This window comes from Gorilla gorilla, chromosome 7 (genome assembly GCF_029281585.2).
Source record: "Gorilla gorilla gorilla isolate KB3781 chromosome 7, NHGRI_mGorGor1-v2.1_pri, whole genome shotgun sequence".
Taxonomy (NCBI): domain Eukaryota; kingdom Metazoa; phylum Chordata; class Mammalia; order Primates; family Hominidae; genus Gorilla; species Gorilla gorilla.
The window spans coordinates 99,570,967-99,587,100 of NC_073231.2; the positions used below are offsets into that span (position 1 = coordinate 99,570,967).

The 16,134-nt window shown below is 37.2% G+C and overlaps 1 protein-coding gene across 2 annotated transcripts in view; it reads left to right on the forward strand.

Annotated features, from left to right (window-relative positions):
* Window positions 1–13,695, forward strand: part of CIBAR1 (CBY1 interacting BAR domain containing 1) — a 28,847-nt gene extending 15,152 nt beyond the window's left edge. The window contains exons 7-9 of one of the 2 annotated variants that reach the window (XM_055349386.2): window positions 3,088–3,201; window positions 10,835–10,954; window positions 12,647–13,695. In XM_055349386.2, coding sequence (XP_055205361.1) covers window positions 3,088–3,201; window positions 10,835–10,954; window positions 12,647–12,739 — 327 coding nt within the window. In that variant the 3' untranslated portion in view covers window positions 12,740–13,695. The remainder of the gene's footprint in view (window positions 1–3,087; window positions 3,202–10,834; window positions 10,955–12,646) is intronic. The other variant, XM_055349387.2, reaches the window with a different exon arrangement.
* Window positions 13,696–16,134: the final 2,439 nt, after the last annotated feature.

Sequence of the window (16,134 nt, forward strand, 5' to 3'; positions counted from 1 at the left end):
AATTCATTAATTCCTCAAAACATCATTATGAGGAAGGTACTATTTTTAGTCCTAACAGTTATACATTAATGGGACCACCGTATATATAGCATCTCTTCTTAAAACTTATGGATATATTTATGCCAAGAAACAGATCCATATCATTTTTTTGTTATCTTTATGATATTCTGCAGTATGGTTATACTAGTTCATTTAACCAGTCCTCATTGGTGAATGTCTAGGTTATTTTTGCAATTGTAGCTGTCACTGCATCATTACACATTGTTAAACAGCAGGCTTTGTGCTGGCCCAGTTATTCTCTTGAGATAAATTACCAGAAGTGGAGTTCCTCCTTCAGAGCATACTTTTAATTTTAATATATATTTTTAAAACTTCTGTCCACAAAGGTTAAACCAATTTACATTCCTACTAAACCTTGCATAAGCACAGGTACAATGGTGAGTTTGTTTTTTTGTTGTTGTTTTGAGACGGAGTCTTGCTCTGTCACACAGTCTGTAGTATGGTGGCATGATCTTGGGTTACTGCAACCTCTGCCTCCCGGATTCAAGTGATTCTCCTGCCTCAGCCTCCCAAGTAGCTGGCATTACAGGCGTGCACCACCATGCCCAGCTAATTTTTGTATTTTTAGTAGAAACAGGGTTTCACCATGTTGGCCAGGGTAGTCTAGAACTCCTGACCTCAGGTGATCCACCTGCCTCGGCCTCCCAAAGTGCCAGGATTACAGGCATGAGCCACTGCACCCGGCCTGTGTTTGTTTTTTTGTTTTTTTTTTTTTAATATGACAATGTTGACACCATAAGTTGCAGTATTTTTAATAAGACAATAGGTAAAAAATCAGTATCATTTGTGTTATTACTGCTGAGCTTTTTAAATGTATTTAGCGATACATTCCTTTAGTAAATTATATTACTCCTTAACCTATATTTCTGTTGGATGTTGGAATTTCTTACTAATTTCTAAAAATTCTTTATATTGAGAAAATTAGCCCTTCAAATTAAAGAGAAAGTATGTTGCAAATGTATTTTCTCATTTTACTGCTTAGTGTTTTTGCCACCTCTAAGTTTTCTTTTCATTGCCAAATCCATCTGTATTATCTTTGGTTTCTTCCTTGGTGTCATGCTTAGAAAGGTTTTCATCCCCTAGGTTATATAAATACTTGCTTATATTTTCTTGATTTTTAAAATATTTTAAACATTAAATATTTAGCTGGCAGCTGTGTTTTGCATGTGGTATGACATGGATATATAACTTTAATTTTCAAATGGATAAACAGTTCTCCTACATCCTTTATTGAATATCCTATACTCTGGAGAGCTGTCATTTCCTCTTTGCCAAAATGTTCTTAAAACCTTTTCGTTAAAGATCTCTTTTGTTAATCAAACAAGATGGACGCTTTACTGTTAGTCATTACGTCCAATTTAGCTAGTTGACTTTGTTGTTCTTGTTGAGACAGAAGTCTCCAAATGTTGCCCAAGCTGGTCTGGGACACCTGGACCCAAGGGAACCTCCTCCCTCAGCCTGCCAAGTAGCTGGGATTATAGGCACATGCCATTGTGCCTGGCTAGTTTACTTATTGAGCATTAAAAATGGGTGTATTGGCTTGTCATCGACTCTTAGTTCAGTTTTCCCTCTAGGAGTTTCCACACTCAAGAAAACCTGACTCCTTTCTGGTTTGCAACTATCATAAGGACACTAACAACTAAGAGTAGGTCCCAGCCCTGGTCAGAAGCCATTCCTCCTCTAAGGTATTCTTGGGTATCTAGAGATACTTTAATATGAAATCCAAAATTGTATTTTAGCATAATGCCGTTTATCAGTCCGTTGCCAGCCTGGTATACCTGAGCCCTCTATAACTTACATGAAGTGACAATAAGGGTCATTGTGAATCATTGTTACAAGTCTTTTTTACCTAGGCCCTGTCGTCTCAGACTGACGTGTATCACTGAGTAGCAATCAGAGCCTCTTAATGCTCCCTTAAGTGTTTTTCCAATCATCTAGGAAGAATGGGGCTGGAGGAAAGAATCACAGGCCACTGATAATTATCTATATGGCTATCCTCCAAAGTATATGACCACTCCTTTCTGGGTTATCTTAGGAGAGCAGGGATGAAGGGAAAAGTGTATTTGACTACTGCCTACTAATATAATCCATGCTTGAGTATTTTCTGCCTTGTTCTTATTCAGCCCAGTTCTCTCTACATTGCTTATGTTGTTATAATTAACAAAATGATAAGATCATATTTATTAAAAACTTGCCTGGTTTCCATCTTTTCCATACCTACTGATTACCTCACCCCCTGCTTAGATCAACATGCACATCTTCACTCATACTCTTTGTTCATGATCTTCCTTGTCATAGGTTTCCATCATGCTTATAGAGGTTACCTGCACGGTTTATCTGTGAAGGAAATGATTGATTCTGGCAAGAACAGCACAGTTCAGTGGGCAATAGCAAAAAAATCTTAAATGAGCTATAACCTTGTAGCCTTAGAATCAGATCTGTGTCTAAAGAGTCTGACCTGTGAGCAACGCTGGGCAAGTCAATATTTGTAAACTGGAACGCTCTATGCAAATATATGGTGTTATCATCAAGTGGCAGGAGTGTCATTACTACCAAGTAACTCCTTTATGTTTAGAGAATACAAGTAGCATACAGTGTGGAACATAATTCCTGTTTAAAAAACATTCTCCTGTTTAAACATCAGTTGGAATTGCTAAAACACCAGCTTCATAACTGAACTGCTCTAATACTTAATAAGCATATGGTATTAAAAGTATATAGTAGCATACATTTTAGTCAGATCTTATGTTATTATAAATGTCAATTACTAGGTATAAAGAGAACTAACTAAAATAAATAAGAGGGAAGTGAATGGTGATAAAGGAAATACTTTGTATAATTTGAAGGTTTGGCAGCAAAAGGTCTTCACAACTGTTTTTCAGTTATCTTTTGTACTTTATTTACCCTATAGAAAAACAGATACTTCTGTATTTTATAAAATACCAAGACTATAGTGAGGAATAAAGTTACTATATTCATAAAGAAATTTAAATCATTGTTTAAATTCAATTCTTTGGTTTTTTTTAGACTATATTTTCTGAATTTATCACAATCGAAATGTTATTTCACGGCAAAGCTTTAGAGGTCTACACTGCTGCCTACCAGAATATACAAAACATTGATGAAGATGAAGATTTAGAGGTAGGACTATGTCTATCTAAGCTCAGTTCTTCTGTTAATGTGGAAATATTTAAAAGAAAACATTAGTATGTGATTAATATCTTTTTTTTTTTTTTTTTGAGACAGAGTCTCACTCTGTTGCCCAGGTTGGAGTGCAGTAGTGTGATCTCAGCTCACTGCAACTTCCATGTCGTGGGTTTAAGCAATTCTTCTGCCTCAGCCTCCCAACTAGCTTGGATTACAGGTGCCCGCCACCATGCCCAGCTAATTTTTGTATTTTTAGTAGAGATGCAGTTTCACCATGTTAGCCAGGCTGGTCTTGAACTCCTGATCTCAAGTGATGCGCCCACCTCGGCCTCCCAAAGTGCTGGGATTACAGGCATGAACCACCGTGCCCAGCCATGATTAGTATCTTAACTTGGAACACTATAGTGGTTATTATGTGTAATCCAAAATAGATGAACTTTTATGATTTTCCATTTATTTTCAATTTTTCAAATTAACCATGGCAAAAGTTCCAAGAGTTAATTTATTAATAGCTAGTAAAATATAATTTACATAAAGCCATTAAATAAAATACTGTGTATCATTTTGACTGGTGATATAAGCCCACTGAAGTGTGCTAAAAAATAGTTAACATTTATTGACTTCAGTAACATTTGAGTGTTTACATCATGCACAATGCCCAAAGCTTTACATGCATTTTCTCATTCAAACCTCAAAATCTTAGGTGGTAGGTGCTGCTGTAACTCTCATTTTACAACTACAGAAGCAGGCTTAGAGGATTTAAATAACTTATTTGTGGCCACTTAGCTAGTAAATAGCAGAATCAGGATTCTGACTGACTGTGTAATGTAATCACTAAGCTATGAAATAAATGTAGGTTACGTAAGCTTGCTTTATGCTGATGGTTTTAGTTAAATGCAAATAATTCTGATTGGCCAACTAACATGAGAGCAAGTAAATATCAAAGACTGGTCCTCAATGAGCAATTCTGTAAATATCCAACCCTCTTACCTTCCAAATGGAAAAAATAAAGGTACAAAAGTATTTATGCTGAAGTAAACTGTTCAAGACATACTTTCCCCATCTCATCTCTAATATAGAAGTGAAAAAAGCCATGTAATCCCACATATAACAAGAGTTGTGTATTAACAAAATATGGAAGTGTCTACCACTTAACAAATTTGAAGATTCCCCCGAATTTTTTTTTTTTTTTTTATCTTCCCCTGCCTTCAAAGACAGAGTCTTGCTCTGTCATCCAGTCTGGAGTGCAGTGGTGCGATCTCGGCTCACTGCAACCTCCGCCTCCTGGGTTCAAGTGATTCTTCTGCCTCAGCCTACCTAGTAGCTGGGATTACAGGTGCCTGCCACCGTGCCTGGCTAATTTTTCTATTTTTAGTAGAGATGGGGTTTCACCATGTTGGCCAGGCTGCTCTCAAACTCCCGACCTCATAATCCGCCCGCCTTGGCCTCCCAAAGTGCTGGGATCACAGGCGTGAGCCACTGCGCCTGGCCTAGTTTTTTTTGTATCTTAACTATCAGTAAAGAGACCCTCTGAGCCTTCCTGTCCCATTACTCCACGGGCTCCAGGAAACTTAAAACCAGAATATAGGTTAAAGAAAATGAAGAAAGTACATATTACAGTATGTGTATATATGTTTCTAATGTCAAAATCTAATTTGTTTTATATCAGTTATATATACATATTTATATTTCTCTATTTGTCAATCATGACTTCCCAAGTGTTAATTCCAAACACTACAGCTAAGGTTTCTTAACTTTCACTCCTTTTCATGTCCTGCTTTTAAAAATTGATTATGAAGGCCAGGCACGGTGGCCCACGCCTGCAATCCCAGCACTTTGGGAGCCCAAGGCGGGTGGATCACCTGAGGTCAGGAGTTCGAGACCAGCCTGGCCAACATGGTGAAACCCCATCTCTACTAAAAATACAAAAATTAGCCAGGCTTGGTGGCACGTGCCTGTAATCCCAGCTACTCGGGAGGCTGAGGCAGAAGAATCGCTTGAATCCGGGAGTCAGAGTTTGCAGTGAGCCAAGATCGTGCCACTGCACTCTAGCCTGGCAACAGAGTGAGACTCCATCCAAAAAAAAAAAAAATTGATTATCAAGCTTTCATCTGTCATTTATAAAATAATAAAATAGCAAATGTTTAATTACTTTGAGTCAGCTACTAATCTTTGCATTTTAACTATATCATTTTAATCCTCTCAACAACTTTGATAAAAGTACTTATTTCTGATTTCTGTGGATGAGAAAACTGAAGCACAGTGAGGTTAAGAAACTTCCCAGAGATCTCATAGCTAGTAAGTAGCAGAGCTGGAAGTCTAATCCAGAAGTCTGACTACAAGGCCCATTATGCTTTAATCCTCTCTACATTAGACTTCCAGAAGTATGGTTCTTGATGAGTGGCATTAACCATTTCCTGCAAGAAATAACACTGCATTTAGTGGCAGCTTCAAAAGTGATCCCCCAATTCTCCTTCAAGACTGTAGTCCACTTTATAAGTATTTTCATTCTTCTTTGTATAATACCTTTGACATACCATTTGTTAACTGACCTTAAAGTCCTTCAAGCCCTTCAGTCCACAAGGTTTTCCTTCTCATCCCAGAGGTCCTAGATATTTTTTTGTCACACCACTTCCTTTATAACTTTTTACCACTACTCTTAATCAGCCATCTAAGTAGTTTGTGGGAGAAGAGCTCTATGTAAAACTAAAGGTCTCAGGAATATGTGGTAGATGTTTTTTTTTAATATCAACTCCCCTACTTTCTAGTGAAGTAATACTGAGCAAGTTAACTTCTTCGCTCTTCAGCTTCCTCCTTTCTAAAATGGAGATACTGTAGTACTTACCTCATATAGTGTTTGTTCAACAACTGTTTATTGAGCACCTCATATGCACCAAGCACCATTCTAAGTGTAAAGGATGTAGCATTCTAAGAAACAGTCCAAGTTGTCAAAGCAGTAACTTTAAATCTACCAGGGAATTCAGACATTAAAACCTGTGTAATGATTTTTTATATGACCAGTCCTATAAAGAAAAAAAAAAGTGTTGTGTGTGATGGAGGGTTACAAATAGTCTGGAGAATCAGAGTGATTTCTTAGAATCTTGAGGGATGCATGGGAGGATGCCTGGCAAAAACTTTCAGGTAGAGGGCATAGATAGATATACAAAGGTCCTGAGGCAGGACTGTTGTGAAGAAAGAACAGTGTATTTAAAACAACACAGTTGAGAATCATGGCATGTCATGGAAAAAAACAAAAACAAAACAGCATAGTATAGGGCACGAGCATGTGTTCAATGAACCACGGGCATAAGCTATTATTATGCCATTATTGTGGAGAGAACAGTCTGGAGAGAACTGTGGGACCAGGGGAAGTAACTAATTGATGTAACTGATATAATATCAAACAGGTACCTACCAAGAGGAAGGATCCTGTAAATACAGGTTTCTTGGAAAGAAGTAAAGAAAACATGCAGAAAAAGACAGAAATAACTTGCTATTCTTCCAGATAGTCCATGCTTTGTAAGAACCGCTGAGATTTATTCCAGCTGCAGCCAGTGTTTTGTAGTTAGGCACCTCCAGTTATATCACAAACCATCTTAATTGTTCTTCACATAAAAAGTACTGTCAGCTGGGCGCGGTGGCTCATGCCTGTAATCCCAGCACTTTGGGAGGCTGAGGCAGGCAGATCATGAGGTCAGGAGTTCGAGACCATCCTGGCCAACATGGTGAAACTCTGTCTCTACTAAAGATATAAAAAATTAGCCAGGCATGGTGGCGCGTGCCTGTAATCCCAGCTACTCGAGAGGCTGAGATGGAAGGAATCGCTTGAACCTGGGAGGCAGAGGTTGCAGTGAGCTGAGATCGTGCCAATTGCACTCCAGCCTGGGTGACAGGGTGAGACTCTATCTCACACACACAAAAAAAATATTGTCAGGTCACCTCTGTATTAACTTCAGAGCACATTCAGATCTTGAGAACTGCTCTTAGAAGAGATCTTGGACCATGTTGGAAAATGCATTATTGCCAATAAATTGGAGTAAAATGTTAATTGTAATAAATATTTAACTGGTATAGACTTGTATCCCAAGGGTTACATATTGTTTTCCATTTCCCACTTTAAATTCCATCTTTGCTAGAAAAGTTAATGTTTTAAGAAAAATGTTTCTCCTCCAAATACCAGTTGATTAATGAGTCATTGCATTTATTTATTTATTTATTTATTTATTTATTTATTTTGAGATGGAGTCTCGCTGTGTCGCCCAGGCCGGAGTGCAGTGGCGCTATCTCCGCTCACTGCAAGCTCCGCCTCCCGGATTCACGCCATTCTCCTGCTTCAGCCTCCTGAGTAGCTGGGACTACAGGCACCTGCCACCTCGCCTGGCTAATTTTTTGTATTTTTAGTAGAGATGGGGTTTCACCGTGTTAGCCAGGATGGTCTCGATCTCCTGACCTCATGATCCGCCCGCCTTGGCCTCCCAAAGTGCTGGGACTGCAGGCGTGAGCCACGGTGCCCGGCCCAAGTCATTGCATTTTTATGTCATACCAGGATGTCAGTGGTCCATGTCTGGCACCAAAATTGAATTTGGTCCTTGGTAACCTGTTAACCTAATTAGCACCCCTGAATTACTTTAAAACACAAGTCTCACCTTCTGTCTTTTATCCTTGATTCCTTCCATGTCCTGAAGTTCTCTTAAAGGAATGTGTAGCCATCCCCTAATTTAGGTCTCCTTTTCCCCCCCATAGATGTTAATTAAATTCACTTTTGCCAAATGAATGATGTTAACTATGTTTGCAACTTAACTGTTAACGTCATTCATTTGGCAAAAGTGAATTTAATTAACATCTTCTATTTGCCAGGGAGGAGATGCATAGATAAAACAGGGCTCCGTTGGTCTAGAGAACTTAAGACTCATTGAGACAGATAATGTAATCAATTACAAAACACTGAGTTAAAAGCAGTACTTGAGGGTATGAACAGTAGGTGCTACTCAGACAATAGGGGAATGCAGAAGAAAGATGGCGTTTTACATTGTTCTTGAAGGACAAGTAATTCTTGAAGGACAGTTTGTTATAATTCTAGGCTAAGGAACCAGCATTGCAAAGGCATAGTATAACTTAGGTTCTGCATTTACAGTCAAGAGCCACAAAAAGTTTTAGAATAGAGAAAGAGGCCAAGCGTGGTGGCTCACACTTGTAATCTCAGCATTACGGGAGGCTGAAGCAGGAGGATTGCTTGCGGCCAGGAGTTTGAGACCAGCCTGGGCAACATAGCGAGACACTGTCTGCACAAAAAGTGAAAAAATTAGCCAGAGTACCCCTGTGGTCCCAGCTACTCAGGAGGCTGAAGCAGGAGAATCATTTGAGCCCAGGAGTTCGAGGCTACAGTGAGCTATGACTGCACTACTGCAATTCAGCCTAAGTGACAGAGTGGGTCCCTGTCTAAAGAGAGCAATAACATATTTTGGCCTTAAATAAAAAGTAAGCTGTGAAGGGTATGTAGAGTCAATAAAAGAGAAGTGCCTCAGGTGAGAAATGTATAAGTTTTATATATATAAAATTTTTTTTAAGACAGGGTCTCATCCTGTTGCCCATGCTGGCGTGCAATGGCACAATCACGGCTCACTGCAGCCTTGACCTCTGAGCTTAGGTGATCCTCCCACCTCAGCCTTCCAAGTAGCTGGAATTATAGGCACATCCCACTATGCCTGGCTAATTTTCATATTTTTTGTAGAGATGGAGTTTCGCCATGTTGCCCAGGCTGGTCTTGAACTCCTGGGGCTCAAGCGATCTGCCTGTGTTGGCCTCCCAAAGTGTCAGGTGAGAAATTTAGGGAGAATGCCCAGGCTTATAGTTTGGTCTTCTAGGTAAAAGATAATGTCTTTCATTGTAATAGCTAATCTAGAGCTACACTGTTTAGTAAAGTAGCCATTAGGCATATATAACTATTTAAAGTTCAATTTAAAAATTCAGCTCCTCAGCCACGTGAACCACATTTCAAGTGCTTAGTAGCCACACATGGCCAGTGGCTACATTTCTGTACAGTACAGAACAGCAAGCATTTCCATCATCTCAGAAAGTTCTTCTGGACAGTGCTGGTCTAGAGCAGGAGATAGTTGGGAGCATGAATACAGCTATCACAGGGTATGCTTGTCAGGGGATTAGTTGAAGGGTAGTCATTAACAGTGTAGATAAGATCTTTCAGAGAAACTTTTTTTTTGAGACAGGGTCTCACTCTATTGCCCAGGATGGAGTGCAGTGGCGTGTCGTGATCTTGGCTCACTGCAACCTCTGCCTCCCAGGCTCAAGTGATTCTCCTGCGTCAGCCTCCCAAGTAGCTGGGACTACAAGCATGCACCACCACCCCTGGCTGATTGTTTTTTTGTTTGGAGAGATGGGGTTTCACCATGTTGCCCAGGCTGGTCTCAAACTCCTAGGCTCAAGTGATCCTCCTGCCTTGGCCTCCCAAAGTGCTAGGATTATAGGCATGAGCCACTGTGTGCAGCAGCATTGTTTTTATATATAATAAGTGGCCTAAAGGAAACCCTTTAAAAATATTTTAGGTATAAGTAGTAGAAAAGGAGATGTAAAGAAATAGAGAAGCCAGGACAATGAAAGAGTTTAGTAGCATTTAAGTTTCAGGAAGGGGGTCAGTGAGGATGAAGAGGAAAAACAAGACCTTGGTGATGTGAGCAAGAGCAATTTTAGTGGGAGGTGAAAAGCTCAATTGTAGTTTGTTGATAAATAAATGGAAAAGAAATTTTTTTAAAAAGAAAATGGAGATGAAGTCGAATATTCAAGAAAGTTTTGTAAGTAGTTATACCTTGAGATAACTAAAAAAAAAAAAGAGACTGATCTTGAGCTTGTTTTTTAGGAGAGGGAACCTGTGGACAACAAAAGCTTTTGTTGGTTGGGCTTGAAGTTTTGGTTAAAGGAAAAATGCACATGGGAAATAAATCAGAATGGTATTTTTAAAGAGAAAGAAGGAAAAGGAGGGGTGAAAAGCTTGAGGGAAAGGGGGAAAGTTCAAGAGATTCATATCTGATAACCTTACCTATTAGTCTATATAGAGAAATGGGGGGGTTAGGGTAGAAAAGATGGAGCTAGAAAGGCTTAAGAGTGGTAAACATTTGGAAATAGTGCCTTAAGGAAAGAGAACTGACAAGTCATGGCATTCCAGATCCTAGTAAGGTTGGAATCCATAAATTATAGTGGTTCCAATTTACTCTTATGTAATTTTCATAGCAGTACTGCAGAGTTAAATTGGTAAGAGTTGAGAATATGCAGAACAGAAAGATTCAAAGGTATGAGTTGCAGCCTCCCTACTAGCTTGCATGCTCTTTGAGGGTCTCAACTTCTGCAGTTCTCCTGGCAAAAGCATTTAAGTGATTGTTTCATGACTAATTACTGTTTAATATCTGTCATCATCTTACATAGTTCAAATAGAATTTTTAGCTTTCATCTTTCTAGCTTATTTTTGTTGTTTTTTCTTTTACATTTACAATAATTGGAATTTTGTCCATTTGGGGGGAGTTGTTCTTTAAAAAAAAATCTTAACTAAGGAACTTAATTTGACTGTCTTGATTTTGTTTAGCATCTACTTTATAATGCTATTTTATCATTACAATAGGTTTTCCGAAATTCTCTGTATGCACCAGATTATTCATCTCGTTTAGATATTGTAAGAGCAAATTCAAAGTCACCTCTTCAGAGATCACTGTCAGCTAAGTGTGTATCTGGAACAGGACAGGTGAGCAAGAAACCGTACTCTAAAGGAATTTGAGCTGCTGCCTTTGGAATTGTTGAGTTCTAAAAATGTTTCCCCTCAGTCATATCACCTCGGTAACTTATCCTCCCCTGGACCTATTTCTACTCTTCTATAAAATGACAGAAGATTGCATTAAGTGCAGCTCTATTATTTCTTAATTATCTTTTATACTGTAATTACATATTACTCTCTAAAGCATAACACTTGAGAGCAGAAGTGGAAAAGACAAAAGAATGCTAATGCAGATGTGTTATCTGCTATAATATGAAGAGCAGATTCTGAAGTCCAACTTAGGTTTAAATCTCACTATCAAAACTTAGTGGATCTCATTAAATTATAAAGTTAAATACCAAATTATACTAAAAAAGGGCTTTTACTGAACACAGAAATCATTTCATTTTTTTCTATATCCAGAAAGCTTGAGTTTCCCAGTATCTAGAGCAGGGGCTGACAAACTTTTTCTTTAAGATGTGGAGACTAACATTCTTAGGCTTTGTGGGCCATATGGTTTCTACCCCAACAACTATAAATAACAACTGTAAGTAACACATAAAGCAGTATGACTGTGTTCTAATAAAATTCTATTTACAAAAGCAGGAGGCTGGCTGGGCCACAACTTGCCAAACCCTGATCTAGAGAGCTATGCCCTTTTCATATCTAGCCTTCAGAATATAAAATTCAACAAACTTATTTTCAAGATACAACTTTTAGGTAAATTTGATACCATACTTTATATTTTCATTTGATTCTCCTGTAAGCATTTATTTTGTTTTATATGTATGTATCTCTCCCCCAACCCAATTATATTTTTATTATTCCGGCATTAAGTGCCTTGAACATAAATTCCATAAATTTACTTTTATAGTCCATATAAAGTTTTGACTACAACTAATAATGTTACCTTAGCTAACACTTGTATAGCACTTCAGAATGCATTATCCCAGGGTTTCTCAACCTCAGCACTGCTGACTTTGGGACAAATAATTGGGCCCACCAGGGAGTAAGAAGGGGACGGAATACTGTCCTGTATATTGTGACGACATTAAGCAGATATTAGCATCCCCCGCCTCTACCTACAACATGCCAGTAGCACACATAAACACACAGCCCCAATAGTGACAAACAACAGTGTCTCTAGACATTCCCAAATGTCCCCTGGGTTAGATATAATCACCCTCAGAGAAGTTTTAAGCAATATGCCCCACGTGGCAGCAGTCAGGCAACTTAAAACTGGTGAATTCAGATTCTCAACTCATTCCATTTAAATCACACTACTTTTACATCAGTATTTCTGTCCCACTGCCTAGCTGAAATATCCTTCTATTTTTGCCATCCATTTTATGATTCTCAAATGCTGTTTTTGTGACCCAAAATTTATTTTTAACATTCATAATATAGAGTCTATACTTTTAATGTTTTTGAAGTATTGATGGCTATCCAACTAAAATCAAATGGCTGTTTACACATTTTTATTCAAAAAAATATGATGAATGAAAAAACTGGCTTCTGAGCTTAAAATTCATAGGGAATTTTCACTACTAAAAATTATGACATGGACTTTTTTTGAAATATTTGTTGTGTGCCCTTTTCTTTAATAGCATAAAAATATACCAAGAATGTAAAATTTTTTTAAGTTAGTATTTTTATTTTAAAAAGTGTGTTAACTTTTAACAGGTATCCACTTGTCGACTAAGAAAGGATCAACAAGCAGAAGATGATGAGGATGAAGAGTTAGATGTTACAGAAGAAGAAAATTTTCTTAAGTAAACTACACATTTCCATTTTCATCATAAATGACATGAAATCCACAATGACTAAATTGTAGAACTTTATACTCACTTTGCTATGTTAAGCCTCAAAGTGAAGTCCAACTGGAAACAAAAAAATAATTAAAGGAAACTTATGCTGACCAAAAATGAAGGCTTTAAAAAATATTGCATACCAGTTATTTCAACATCCTACCTAGTGTTACATGATTTTTGTGTAAGTGCCTTTTTTTTTAAAGATGGTGTATTTAAAAGTATTTCATATTAATGTACTATATCTACTTGAAGTTCCAATAGTACATTATGACAGAAACCAAAAGATCTAACAATTCTGCTTAGCTTTTTGGTTAAGACTCCATGCTTTCATTACCAGAAAAGGGTCTTATGTAGTCATTCTGATTCATGGAATTCTATTCCATGAAGCCTTAAGAAAAAAAATTTTTTTTAACTTTCCCTAAAACTTTATCATTTTTTGATAAGTAAATTTACTTTTCAAGAAGAGTATAATCAAAGAGTAAAGATAATGTGACACTAAGATATCAATGTTTTATGAATACACATAAGGCATAAATTTCAGCTGTAAAAAAGCCACATTCTATCTGACTCTGGTTTTAAAACAAAACTGCTGTCATAATTATACATGATACTGCAACTTTTGGAAGGCTAATTTGGTGGAATGTTGCCTCATCATAGAACACCATAGATCATTAAAAATTCTATAAAAATTTTACCAAGCTACCATATAGTTAATAAAAGGGTATACAGTCACTTTTATTTCTGAAAATATAAAACATTGAGCCTTTCAGTGTATCTGATGCTTCTGTTTTGGTAAGGAATACTTTTATTTCATGGATCCCAGGCAGGCATATAAAAGTTACGGAATTTATAAAATCATTTGGGATAATTAGAAAATGCAATTATTCATAACAGAAAAATAAAGACTTTCTAGAAAGCTTTTGTCTTTGTCATTCATGGCTCTGTTCTTAACAAAGCACTCCTTCCTGAGAATAGTCCTAAGTGACAAAGTTGTTTCAGTACTTTTTTGTAAAACATTTAAAACATTTTAAAACCCTAAATTGATATTCTTAAGAAACTCAAGATATCATTGGATATTTACTGCTTCCTCACTCAGTATTTAAATTTGGTTGTACTTCGGGGGAAAACAACAGAGTTGTTATTTTGCCGCTTACTAAATAGCAACTTCTCTTGAGCATTATTTGCCTTATTTGTAAAGTTAAAACTGCGTAAAACAGTAATTCTGGAATAAAACATACATTCTGCCTACCTCAAAGAAATATTCTAAGAACAAAAGGAATACTATCCATGAAAATACTTTCATTAATGTAAAATTTTCATTATTTAGACCAGCCTAGGTTGGCAAACTTCTTAAAGGGCCAGATAGCACATACTGTTATTCTTCGTGGGTTGAGGCAAATTCAAGACTATTATACAGGTAACTATGTAACCATGTAAGACTTAAGTACACTTAAAAAATGTGAAAAACCATTCCTAGCTTCCACTACAACAACAAAAAACAGGCAACCAGTCCAACCAACCCAGCCTGTAAGTCTCCATCTCTTATCTCCAAAATAGGAATACAAATTGAGTATCCTTTATCTGAAGTGCTTGGGACCAGAAGTATTTAAGACTTTGGATTTCTTCAGATTTTGGAGTATTTGCATTATACCAGTTCAACATTCCTAACCCAAAAATCTGAAATCTTAAATGCTGCAATGAGCATTTTCTTTGAGCATCATGTTGGCACTCAAAAAGTTTGTGATTTTCGGAGCATTTGAAATTTCAGATTACCAGATTAGGACTACTCGACCTGTAGTACATTTACTAGGATTATCAGAATTAAATGATAGTTAATTCATACATAATTATACATCATATAGTATCTAATACAGCTCAATAAACAACAGCTAATATTTACTGCAAAAACAGAGGCAGCAAGGTCACTACTTAACAGCTGATATATGGATCAAGAATCACTGCTCTTAACGGTGATCTCAGTAAATTAATAGAAATGCACTCCTAACATTTTTACCTATCTCTTGGTTGTGGGATTGACTTTCTAGACATGATCTACATTTTTTTAGATAATTTCTAGACAAAAATGTTTGGCTTTAAGACAAATGCCACTGGGTATCAGGCTAGAGAATACACCTCCAGTGTACCTGGTATACCTTGAGGACAGGAGAGGAAAAACTGGCTATGAGATGACAATTACTGAAGCTGAGTGATGTGTACATGAAAATTTACTATTCTTTTTTTATATTTGAAATTGATGAGGTGCTGGGAAGCTGGCTTTCTGAGGGGACAACAGGAGGGGAATTCCTTGATTTGCTGCATTTATCAGTTTCCATGGTGTAAAATACTCCTGCCATGGCCAATTTGTTATTGACATATCACTAAAGGCAGAGTTGGAGAGAGATGTGCAAAGATGGCTCCCAACTAGAAGATACCACTTTCTGTAATCAACTTTTTATAATGAAGTGTAAAAATATTAAGCCCTGATATAGAGTAAAAGGAAATATTCATATAAATTAATTTAAAAATCAAAATACAAGGCTGGGCACAGTGGCTCACACCTGCAATCCCAACACATTCTGGGAGACCAAGGAGGGAGGATTGCTTGAGGCCAGAAATTTGAGAACAGCCTGGGCAACACAGTGAGACTCTGTCTCTACAAATAAAAAATTTAGCCAGACAAGGTGGCACACACCTGTAGTCCCAGCTCTCAGGAGGCTGAGGCAGGAAGACAGCTTGAGCCCAGGAGTTAGAAGCTGCAGTGAACCATTATCAGACCACTGCACTCCAGCCTGGCCAGCAGAACAAGACTCTGACTCTTAAAATAATAAAACTACAAAGCTTATGTTTACTCTAGCTGGCCTCTTATCTACCACCACCATCCCACCTCAGCCCAGTTTGAAATGCAATTCCACAGTAAGTAATCCCTCACGTTAAGCTTCATCTTAGCTTTATTCCTTTGTATCTGAGAAGCATTTTTTAACTTTCCATATATTATTCAAAATGGGTGACCAAATGAACCATCTATACAATCTTTGCTCAATTAAAAATATCATTTCTACTTTCTTCATTGTGCTTGGTTTGGATATTCCAAACAATTTAACATTATCCTAGCTACTTACAAGCTTATACTTTAAAGAATCATACTGAGGTGCTTTTTCATATCAAATTTACCTGTTTATTCATTCTATAGCGAGCAGGATATTCACTATTTAAAACAAATTTAAGCAGATTTCTGTTAGATTTCTTTAAATCACTGAAAAGTAACACAAAAATACATATAGGTAGTAACTAAGTACTGACAAAGTATTCTACCTATGCAATATCCTATTAAATGTCTAAATTACCATATGTAAATTTAGT